The sequence below is a fragment of the Chiloscyllium plagiosum genome, chromosome 15 (assembly GCF_004010195.1).
Source record: "Chiloscyllium plagiosum isolate BGI_BamShark_2017 chromosome 15, ASM401019v2, whole genome shotgun sequence".
Classification (NCBI taxonomy): Eukaryota; Metazoa; Chordata; class Chondrichthyes; order Orectolobiformes; family Hemiscylliidae; genus Chiloscyllium; species Chiloscyllium plagiosum.
This window is the reverse complement of record NC_057724.1, coordinates 79,501,696-79,513,769: the sequence shown is the minus strand read 5'-3', so window position 1 is coordinate 79,513,769 and position 12,074 is coordinate 79,501,696. Positions and strand designations below refer to the sequence as shown.

Genomic DNA, 12,074 nt, shown 5'->3' with positions numbered 1-12,074 from the left:
CCACGTCTTTTTTTTAATCCAATTTTCTTTACAATGTTACTTCTGAATCAATTGCTAACCATCCTTTCAGACTGCATTCTTGATCACAGGAAGAAGATTTACTTGATCTTCTGTCCAATTCATTGGCCAATTACCTTCAATCTTCATGCTCTGGCCAGTGGTTCTTCTGCCACTGTATGTCACTTCTCCAGTTCTTCCTTTTAGAACCGCTCCTCATTGTGCACAGCTCTATAAATTCTCATTCCACCGACACAATGGAGCACCATCTTGGCTTTCCTCTTTGTGTATGCTTCAAGTCCCTCACTCCCACACTCCCTCCAAAGCCTTGACTTCCCAGCTAAATTGTGGCACTCAAACCCTTCTGCTAAGGTCTAACCGGTGATGTATAATGGTTTAGTATGATTTCCTTGATCCTTGTAGGGTGCCGAAGGAGGCCATTTGGACCAATCTATCTGCAGCTACACTCCAAATAACCATTATCATTCTCTACCACTCCCCTTTGCTTTCTCTGTCACCCTGCACCTTGATACAACTCAAATAACCATCCAATACCATCTTGAATGCCTCAATTGGACCTGCCTCCACCACATTTCCAGACAGTGCATTTCATACCCTAATTATTCTCTGTGCAGATAAACTTCTCCTTGTATCACATTTGCAAATTACTTTAAGTCTGTGCCCTCTCATCCTCAATCCTTTTACAAGTAAGAGCACTTCCATCTTGATTACCTCTAACCAGTTCTCTCATTATTATGAAAACTTCAATAAATTTCCTCTTAGCATTCTTCTCTCTGAGGAGAAAAGTCCCACCATTCCACTCTATCCTTGTAACTGAGATTTCTCATCCCTGGACCAAGTTGTGCAGTCCAAAGATGTGCAGGGCAGGTGAATTGGCCATGCTAAATTGCCCATAGTGTTAGGTGCATTAGGTGCATTAGTCAGAGGGAAATGGGTCTGGGTGGGTTACTCTTCGGATGGTCGGTGTGGACTGGCTGGGCTGAAGGGTCTGTTTCCACACTGTAGGGAATCTAGTCATCTAGTCAAGTTTGTAAATCACTTCTGCACTCTCTCTAATGCACTCATATCCCTCCTGTTCGTGCCCAGAACTAGACACATACATAGCTGAGGTCTAACAAGTGTCCTCTACAAGTTTACCATCACATTCTATGCTCCTGTTCATAAAGTACTATACATTTTATTAACTGTTCTCTCCGTTTGTTCTGCCACCTTCAGTGACTTATGTCCACATACACCAGTAATCCTTTGAACCCTGTATCCCCTTTAGAATTCCATCTCTTATTTTATCATGTTTCTCCATTTTCTAAAATGAATGAGCTCACACTTCCTTGCAGTGGACTTCACCTGCCACCTATATGCCCACTCCACAAACATTATATTCTTTATGCTTTTGAAGTTCTATACTGTCCTCTTCATTTTTTTAGAATGCTTCCAATTTTATCCACAAACTTTGAAATTGTCCCTGCCAACTAAAATCTCAATCAGTTAAATATATCAGTAAAAGAAAGAGGCCTGATACCAACCTTGGGGAATTCCACTGCAAACTAATATCCAGCTGGAAAGAGACCAAGACTGAAGTCACAAAACACCAGGTTTTAGTCCAAAAGGTTTATTTGAAATCACAAGCTTTCAAAGTGCTTTCATCTGATGAAGGGGCAGCGCTGTGATTTCAAATAAACCTATTGGATTATAACCAGGTGTGATGTGACGTCTGACTTTATCCACCCTAGTCTAGCACCGGCACCTCCACATCCTGGAAAAATACCAAACTCTCTGATTCCTACTATTCAGCCAATTCTGTATCCATGTTATTAGATTAGATTCCATACAGTGTGGAAACAGGCCCTTTGGCCCAACAAGTCCACACTGACCCTCCAAAGAGCAACCCGCCCAGAGCATTCCCCTACATTTATCCTTGACTAATGCACCTAACATTATGCGCAATTTAGCACGGCCAATTCACCTGACCTGCACATCTTTGGATTGTGGGAGAAAACCGGAGCACCCATAGGAAACCCACTCAGACACGGGGAGAATGTGCAAACTCCACACAGACAGATGCCTGAGGTGGGAATTGAACCTGGGTCCCTGGCCCAGTGAGGCAGCAGTGAGCCACCGTGCCACCCGTAAAATTTGGATTCCTTCAATGGGAAAACAGGCTCTTTGGCCCAATAAGCCCACACCAACCCTCCGAAGAGATCTCCCACCCGGACCCATTACCCCACATTTCCCCTAACCCACACTTTGGGCAACTTAGCTTGTCCAATTCACCCTAACTTACACATGTCTGGACTGTGGGAGGGAACAGGCAGGAATTGAACCCAGGTCGCTGGCGCTGTGAGGCAGCAGTGCTAGCCACCAAGTCACCCTATTCCTGCCCCTTCTATGCCATGAGCTGGAACTTGATCAACAAATCTGTTATGTGGCATTGTACTGAATGCCTTTTGGAAGTCTATACTTTTTTAAAATTCATCAGATGAATGTGTCACTGGCTAGGCCAGCATCCACTGTATCCAGTCAAGAGTGAAACACAGATCTAGAGTCAGCCAGACCAGGTAAGGACGGCAGATTTCCTTCCAACAAGAACATTGACAACAAATGATTACGTGGTCACCATCAGGTTCACTTTATAGTTTCAATTTTTATTGGGTTCCAGTTTCACCATCTACTACAGTGGGATTCAAACTCATGTCCCCAGCTTAGGATTCTGAATGACTAACTTCAGTGATATTCATGGTACACCACCGACCATCTCCCTTCATACACCATATCAACAATAATACCATCATCAATCCTCTCCGCTCCTTCTTCAAAAATACTCCAGCAAATTAACCATACACAAGTTTCCCTTTAAACAATATATCCATGGGTGGCACAGCAGCTCAGTGGTTAGCATTGTTGCCTCACGGTGTCAGGGACCCGGGTTTGATTCCAACCTCGGGTGACTGTCTGCGTAGAGTTTGCAAATTCTGCCCGAGTCTGCGTGGGTTTCCTCTGGGTTCTCCAGTTTCCTCCCACAATCCAAAGATGTGCAGGTTAGGTAGATTGGCTGTGGGAAATGCAGGTTATAGGGATGGGGTGGAATGCTCAGTCAGAGGGAAGTGTGGACTTGATGGGCCAAATAGCTTGCTTCCACATTGTCAGGATTCTATGATTCTGGATGCTCCTAATCAATTTAGAATTACGCAATATTATTTTGAAGTTATGTTTCATTGAGAACATTTAAATTACCTCGGAAGGAAGAGATAACATTTAACAATAGTAAACACAGAGTATTAATTAACATCGTGTTACTTACTGTAACTACTGCCTTCTTCTTTTGTCCCATCGATAACGCCATCTGGCTGTAACTGCAGGTGGTAGCCTTGCCTGCTGTATAACTTTGTTACGATACCTTTAAGCTGAGGCTCTGAAACAGAAATGAAACTCTCTATTAGTTAGGTTTGGACTGAGGAAACAGCATCCCAACAGCATAGGGGGTTCAGGAACAGCATCCCAACTATCATAGGGGGTTCAGGAACAGCATCCCAACAGCATAGGGGGTTCAGGAACAGCATCCCAACTATCATAAGGGGTTCAGGGTTTCACTTCCCATTGGCTCAAAATCCAGAATCATGAAAAGCCTGGCAAAATGAAACCAGTGCCTCATCTGCACACTCATTCTAGGACCTCTACACTCTCTACCTCAAATGTTATAACCTGCTGTAAAACTGGAGCAAGTCACAAAATGTTAACATTCTCAGCAAGTCCATTCATTTGAAATTCTGAGGAAAATATTGACTGCATTAACCCCCGTTTGGGAGAATTTCTGGAACAGTGATCTGCCTTTAAGATTACATGCAAACATAAAGGAAACAAGGCATTACATTGTTGAAAAGTACTTAGAGAGAGTCTGGCAACACCTGTGGAGAGAGAAATAAAGAGTTAACATTTCGAGTCCAGTGTGACTCTTCTTCAGAATACAAGGCTCTTTCTAGTTTCAAAATATTAACGCTGTCTCTCTATAGATGCTGCCAGACCTGCCCCAGCATTTTCTGTGTTTTGTTTAGATTAGATTACTACAGTGTGGAAACAGGCCCTTCGGCCCAACAAGTCCACACCGACCTGCCAAAGCGCGACCCACCCAGACCCATTCCCCTACACCTAACATTACGGGCAATTTAGCATGGCCAATTCACCTGACCTGCACATCTTTGGACTGTGGGAGGAAACCGGAGCACCCGGAGGAAACCCACGCAGACACAGGGAGAACATGCAAACTCCACACAGACAGTCGCCTGAGGCAAGAATTGAACCCGGGTCTCTGGTGCAGTGAGGCAGCAGTGCTAACCACTGTGCCACCGTGCATGTTGCTTTAGATTTCCAGCATCTGCAGAGAGGGAATTCATTTGTGAATATATTTCTGGTTTCTGTTATGATGGGCGATATGTTATTAAAATAGATTGTACTCCCAAATGCTATATACCTTCCTGGCATGCATATAGCAGTTACCTTTTCAGAATGATGTCAGCAATCCCCACTGAATATCCTCAGAATTAAAGACGGAGCCCAACCACACACAGGGTAATAACTTTCCTCACAGAAATGGTGGTGGGCACCCAAACTGAATGGTGATTGTAACTGTGCTCAGAACATTCAACTGACACACAACCTCAGTTAAACACAATTCTCTCTCCCTCTATTATTATTTATTCCCTTATGGGACATGGGCAAGTCTGGCTGTGCTGCATTTTTGTTGCCTGTCCCTAGTTGCCCCCTTAAGGTGGGGGAGAGCTGCCTTCTTGAACCACTTCTGTCCATGTGCTGTGGGTTGACCCCCAATGCCCTTAGGGAGGAAATTCCAGGGTTCGGACCCAGCGACGCTGAAGGAACGGTGCTATATTTCAAAGTCGGGATGGTGAATGGCTTGGAGGGAAATTTGCGGGAGGTGATGTTCCCAGGTATCTGCTGCCCTTGTCCTAGACTGAACTTGTTGTGGGTTTGGAAGGTGTTATCTAATGATCTTTGGTGAATATACAAACTCTCCAACATTGTACATTTGACAATCTGATTCTTTCAGATTATGAATATTTGAGACTGGTCAGTGATGGTAAAAGGAGACTTCTCACTTCTATCTGACTGCAACTTCTGACAGATTGACACAGGGCACTTAAAAAAGAGAAACAAAAGCAGAAACAAAAGTTGCAAGTTCTGAGAAAAGGTCACTCGACCTGATTTGAAAACTCTGATTTCTCTCCACACATGCTGCCAGACCAGCTGAGCTTTTCCAGCAGTTTCTGTTTTGGTTCTGATTTACAGCACCCGCAGTTCTTTCAGTTTATACTTAAAAAAAGAGGTTGACTCCGATAGAGCAACAGGATAACCCTAAATATTAGAATAAAACTTGACCAGTATTGCTGAAACTTAATTAAAATCTGATCATCTCTTTCTTAAGACAATTTTCCTCCACAGTTTAATTAAAATGATTGAAAAATTCTTAAAAATGTCTGAGAGTAGTAAGTGTTTTGTGAAGACTTTTAACCCCTAAAGACCCCAACACTCTCTCTCTCTCTCTTTCTTTCTCCAAAGCAAACCACAGCGCAAAATTGGAAACTTTCCCAGGAAATGTTCATCGGCGCTGTACTGTACAGTTACACATCAACATTGCTGCCAATCTGACTGCTTGCTGCTCCACTTCACTTTGGAAAGGACTCCCTGAACAACTGACCTCCCTCCCATGAGGGACGAGAGGTTCTCGAGCAGAGCAGAGACCAGGAGGCTCCATCTTCAACCTGCAGACCCTCCCCAAGCTGTAATGTGGACCTGATGGGAGTGGGCTCCACACGCCAGCAAACCTGGCGCTGTCTAAATGCAGTCACTCAATGTCTCGGAGGGTGGTGGGAGGAATCATTAGCTGAAACGAAGGAGTGCAATTGAGAAATAGCTAAAGAACACTGCCTTGTCTATGTGGTTAATGGCAGAGCTGAGTAAATCTCAGGGATGCACAGTATTAGTAAATACAAACTGCTCACGATTAGATTAGATTCCCTACAGTATGGAAACAGGCCCTTCGGCCCAACAAGTCCACACCAACCCTCCGAAGAGCAACCCACCCAGACCCATTTCCCTCTGACTATTACACCTAACACCATGGGCAATTTAGCATGGCCAATGCACCTGACCTGCACATCTTTGGATTGTGGGAGGAAACCAGGGCATAGATTAGATTCCCTACAGTATGGAAACAGGCCCTTCGGCCCAACAAGTCCACACCAACCCTCCGAAGAGCAACCCACCCAGACCCATTTCCCTCTGACTAATACACCTAACACCATGGGCAATTTAGCATGGCCAATGCACCTGGCCTGCACATCTTTGGATTGTGGGAGGAAACCGGGGCAAACCCACGCAGACATAGGGAGAATGTGCAAACTCCACACAGACAGCTGCCCAAGGCCGGAATCAAACCTGAGTCCCTGGTGCTGTGAGGCAGCAGTGCTAACCACTGAGCCACCCCCAAATCATGCTCATGGAGTCTAGCAAGTGCCCATTCCTTTTGGTCATTTCACTGAAGACTGTGACAAGCAAATACCCAGCGATGATCCCATTCCCAATCAGCCTCATCTTTCTCCTGATGGTTTGGTTTCTGGATTTTTCTACTCTCTCTGGGAAAGCACCCCTCAACCCCCAGACACACACACACACCCACCCACACACCCATCTCATTGTTTGAAGATGTCTCGATGGCTTTTTTAATTCAAGTTTCAGCCAAGAGCCCTGTTCATTTTACTCGATGCTGTTGGGGTTTTTGTTTTCCCCTTCCTGTGTGATTGTTGAATATAATTTTGAAGGCAGGAATGCGTCTCCCGGACTGTATAGGAGGAATGACAGAAACTGTGTGCGTGTTCCAAATCTCATTGCCCGCACAGTGTCTGTCTCTTTGCAGCAAAAGTGTGAGCGTTGGATTCTGGAGCTGACCCAGGGTGGGCTCAGACATTCCAAAAGATCCGTGTAAACATAAAAAATAAAATACAATACAACTTTAAACCAAATGACTGCAAAGCATTCAGAAGCAGGCGAAAGCGACATACCTGGTTGGAGGTCAGTGCCTACGGTTTGGAAAATAAAGAATGTTTTCTTTTAAATAAAAAATCAAAATTAAAAGCTAAATCAAATAAGCAGCAAACCTGGGCGCCTCCTGCGGCGTTTCTTCAAGCCAAAAATCCTGACTTTGGAAAACACAGCAAACCAGTGTCTCTCACAAATCCCTTTGCTTTTACTGGGACTACTGATGCGTTTAGACGGGAGTGATCTGTCTCTCTGTTCCCTGGCCAGTCTTTTCTGTCTGATAAGAGAACTGGCGATAGCAGCAGCCATTGTAACAGCGTTAAAATAAAAATTAACTTTAAAAAAAAAAGGGAGATTTGCAACAGATACAGAGAGAGAGAGAGAGGAAGAAGCCTGATCTCCAAAGCAGTCTGCAGCAGCAGCTCGGGTGTTTGTATTAAATCACCATCGCATGGTCGTTGAAACAGCGAGAAGATTAATCTGTTGCAGGAGACAGGGCTCGCGGTTATTCAGTGTAAATCAGGGCTGGGTGCTGGGGATTGAGCATTCCTTCCTGTCCACTGGTCACAATGAGCCATCGCCAACTGTCCTCTGCAACAAGCACCCAGAACCTCGGGCAGTCCTCAGGAAGCAGGCAAGTTAATTCTGCATTGCTGCACCTCCACCAAGCCAGTCTCCCAGGAGCTGGGGCTAACACCTGTTAGTTCTGCACGCTGCTCAGCTCCAGTCCCCTGCTTGACTCTCCCCTTCTTTCGGATACTCACTGCCCCCAGCGAAGGGGGGTGGCACTCTCAAGCTGCCTCCAGACCTCTGTCTGGCATTCTCTCCCCTCCCCTCCCCTCCACTCCAAGCCCTCAGTAACAGAGCACTAGGTACCTTGAGACAGAGCTAGTGTGAACTGGAGAGGGGAGGACTGCAGTTCTGGCATCGAACTCGGGACGCTATGATCACAGCTTGTCGGTGGCAGAGAGGCGCAGGGACTGAGACAGTGAGTGCCAGCAGCAGCAGGAGATAGACTCACACCCCTCTCTCAGCACCAGGACCGGCTTCCCCCAACCCTAACACCACACAGCCAGAGCCTGGCCCTGTCACTCACCCAGAAGCTCCAGCTCTATTTCTAGCCACTTCCTAGTCTGACTGGAACTAAAATGCTTTATAATGTTCAGAGTCTTCCTTAGACAGCCGGCTCTGATATCCTCACAACCCAGGGTTAGAATGGATCTTTGCTGCACACAAGGTTAGAGCTGCCTAAATAGAATGGCAGGAAACCAGACATCATGTAAAGTTCTAGGTTTCTCTAACCTGCTGCTGCTGCTGGTTCAACGCAGTTCCCCACAGAGAGGACAGTCATTCAGAGCACTGCAACATTGAGAGTTAAACATCTACGTGCATCTGAAAAGCTCCAGACAGCATGCTGAGGAGATTGACTAGAAAGGCACCAGAGATAGGGAGCTCAGTGAGATGGAAAAAGAGAGAGAAATTGGAATTGCTCGCCCTGGAACAGAGAAGGTTAAGAGGAGATTTGAATGAGATGTTCAAAATTATGGAATTTTCTGATGGGATAAGATAAATAGCAAGAGTTTGTAGTGGGTATAAGATTGGTAGTGGAACTGCAAAAATTCACCACAGGTCCTCAGACTGCACCTTCTGAATCCACAACCACTTCCATCTAGAAGGACAACGGCAACCGATAGATGGGGACACTGCTCCCTGCAAGTTCCCCTCCAAGCCACTGACCATCCTGACTTGGAAGTATATCACTGTCCCTTCACTGTCACTGGGTCACAATCCTGGAATTTCCCTCCCTCAGGGCATTGTGGGTCTACCCATAGCTCATGGACTGCAGCGGTTCAAGAAGGCAGCTCAACTCCACCTTCTTGGTGGGGGGGTGGGGTGGGGCAACTAGAGACAGGCAATAAATACTGGGCCCAGCCAGCAATGCCCATGTCCCTACAAGTGAGTAAGAAAAGCACAGGAGGGATCCAGATTGGAAATAATTGGCAAAAGGATCTAGGGTGCAGATGAAGAGAATCATATTTTTCATACATTTAGAGATGGTTCAGAGGAGAAAGGTGATAAATACCTTTCAAAAAAAGCTAAAGCAGGGTTACAGGAAAAGAGCAATGGGCTCTTTTGAAGAGCTGACACGTAGGAAGGGTCAAATTGTTCCTCCTGTGTTACAGGAATCCTTCCCATCAGAAGGGACGGGAGAAATTTCTGGCTGTAACAGCTGTTCCTTTTTTGAGGTATTTTAGGTGCTGGAAGTGATTTCCAGGAGCAATTACTGTTTTATATGCTGTTGCATTGTTTTGGAACTTAGGGGAAAAAAAGGTCCAAACAGCAGCACTTTTAAAAGGAAGAAGAACAGATAAAGGAAGCACATGGTGAGGACAGTGCAGGAGAGAGAGAGAGAGAGAGAGAGAGAGAGAAACTGACACCACAGTGAACCTGCACAGTTACTGCCTTTGCTGTTTTTGAATTCATGTATCGCTGGACATCGGAGTGCATCTGGGAAAATTAACAGTGAAATTCACAACTAATCTTGGCAGAACTGTTGGGTGAGACGGGAAAAATATAAAAGAGACCTAAGGGCAACATTTTCATGCAGCGGGTGGTACGTGTATGGAATGAGCTGCCAGAGGAAGTGGTGGAGGCTGGTACAATTGCAACATTTAAAAGGCATTTGGATGGGTATATGAATAGGAATGGTTTGGAGGAATATGAGCCAAATGCTGGCAAAATGGGAGTAGATTAGTTTAGATTATTAGTTGGATCAAAGTGTCTGTTCCCGTGCTGTACATCTCTATGACTCAATGACTGTGTGCAAAGTTAATCACAATCCCCAGCAATATTAATGATGTTGCTAACTTTGATTTATTCAGTCATTGTGAATTTGTAAAACATATGGGACATGCCATGAGTTCATTCATTGTCTGATGTTATACCAGCCAGTTTTGAAACAGTTTCTACTATTATTAGAATACTGAATGGATTCACAAACTCTTAACATTTGCCTGTACCTTTTTTTTTGGGACTGTTTTTTGCAGCTGTTTGCCTATTATTTACTTATCTCTGCTATTTAACTCTGTGATCGTAACGCTCCCAGGACAAGGCTTTTGACTCTGCCTCGGTACACGTGACAATAAATTCAATTCAATTCAATTCAGTTCAATACAATACAATACGTAGAACATAGAACGTGGAACAATACAGCACAGAACAGGCCCTTCGGCCCATGATGTTGTGCCGAACATTTGTCCTAGCTTAAGCACCCATCCATGTACCTATCCAATTGCCGCTTAAAGGTCACCAATGATTCTGACTCTACCACTCCCACAGGCAGCGCATTCCATGCCCCCACCACTCTCTAGGTAAAGAGCCTACCCCTGACATCCCCACCTTCCACCCTTCACCTTAAATTTATGTCCCCTTGTAACACTCTGTTGTACCCGAGGAAAAATGTTTCTGACTGTCTACTCTATCTATTCCCCTGATCATCTTATAAACCTCTATCAAGTCACCCCTCATCCTTCGCCGTTCCAATGAGAAAAGGCCTAGCACTCTCAACCTATCCTCGTACGACCTATTCTCCATTCCAGGCAAACTCCTGGTAAATCTTCTCTGCACCCTCTCCAAAGCTTCCATATCTTTCCTAAAGTGAGGTGACCAGAACTGCACACAGTACTCCAAATGTGGTCTAACCAAGGTCCTGTACAGCTGCAACATCACTTCACGACTCTTGAATTCAATCCCTCTGCTAATGAACGCTAATACACCATAGGCCTTCTTACAAGCTCTATCCACCTGAGTGGCAACTTTCAAAGATCTATGATTATAGACCCCAAGATCCCTCTGCTCCTCCACCTTACTAAGAACCCTACCGTTAACCCTGTATTCCACATTCTTATTTGTCTTTCCAAAATGGACAACCTCACACTTGGCAGGGTTGAACTCCATCTGCCACTCCTCAGCCCAGCTCTGCATCATACCTAAGTCCCTTTGTAGCCAACAACAGCCCTCTTCACTATCCACAACTCCACCAATCTTTGTATCATCTGCAAATTTACTGACCCACCCTTCGTTCCCTCTTCCAAGTCATTAATAAAAATTACAAACAGCAGAGGACCCAGAACAGATCCCTGCGGAACTCCACTTGTAATTGGGCTCCAGGCTGAATATTTACCATCTATGAGGAGAAAGTGAGGACTGGCAGCTTAATGTTCCAGGATACAAATGTTACAGGAAGGATAGAAAGGGAGGCAAGAGAGGAGGGGGAGTGGGATTTTTGATAAGGGATAGCATTACAGCTATGCTGAGGGAGGATATTCCTGGAAATACATCCAGGGAAGTTATTTGGGTGGAACTGAGAAATAAGAAAGGGATGATCACCTTATTGGGATTGTATTATAGACCCCTAATATTAATAGGAAATTGAGAAACAAATTTGTAAGGAGATCTCAGCTATCTGTAAGAATAATAGGGTGGTTATGGGAGGGGATTTTAACTTTCCAAACATAGACTGGGACTGCCATAATGTTAAGGGTTGAGATGGAGAGGAATCTGTTAAATGGGTACAAGACAATTTTCTGATTCAGTATGTGGATGTACCTACTAGAGAAGGGAAATTGCCTTATTGGGAAATAAGGCAGGGCAGGTGACTGAGGTGTCCGTGGGGGAACACTTTGGCGACCATAATTCTACCAGATTTAAAATAGTGATGGAAAAGGATAGACCAGATCTAAAAGTTGAAGTTCTAAATTGGAGAAAGGCCAATTTTGATGGTATTAGGTAAGAACTTTCAGAAGTTGACTGGGGACAGATGTTCACAGGAAAAGGGACGGCTGGAAAATGGGAAGCCTTCAGAAATGAGATAATGAGAATCCAGAGAAAGTATATTCCTGTCAGGGTGAAAGGGAAGGCTGGTAGGTATAGGGAATGCTGGATGACTAAAGAAATTGAGGGTTTGGTTAAGAAAAAGAAGGAAGCATATGTCAGGTATAGACAGGATA

At 44.9% G+C, this 12,074-nt stretch overlaps 1 protein-coding gene across 4 annotated transcripts in view; it reads right to left on the bottom strand.

The window, feature by feature from the left end:
* The window catches only part of LOC122557442 (fibroblast growth factor 13-like), a 294,295-nt gene that overhangs the window by 259,911 nt on the left and 22,310 nt on the right, over positions 1–12,074 (bottom strand). Inside the window, exons 1-2 of one of the 4 annotated variants that reach the window (XM_043705199.1) lie at positions 8,368–8,437; positions 3,317–3,427 (exon numbers count right to left, since the gene is read on the bottom strand). In XM_043705199.1, the coding sequence (XP_043561134.1) occupies positions 3,317–3,427; positions 8,368–8,416 (160 nt within the window). In that variant the 5' untranslated portion in view covers positions 8,417–8,437. Of the gene's footprint in view, positions 1–3,316; positions 3,428–7,184; positions 7,750–7,941; positions 8,009–8,367; positions 8,438–12,074 lie in introns of those variants that run through there. The other 3 variants (XM_043705198.1, XM_043705197.1, XM_043705201.1) reach the window with 3 other exon arrangements.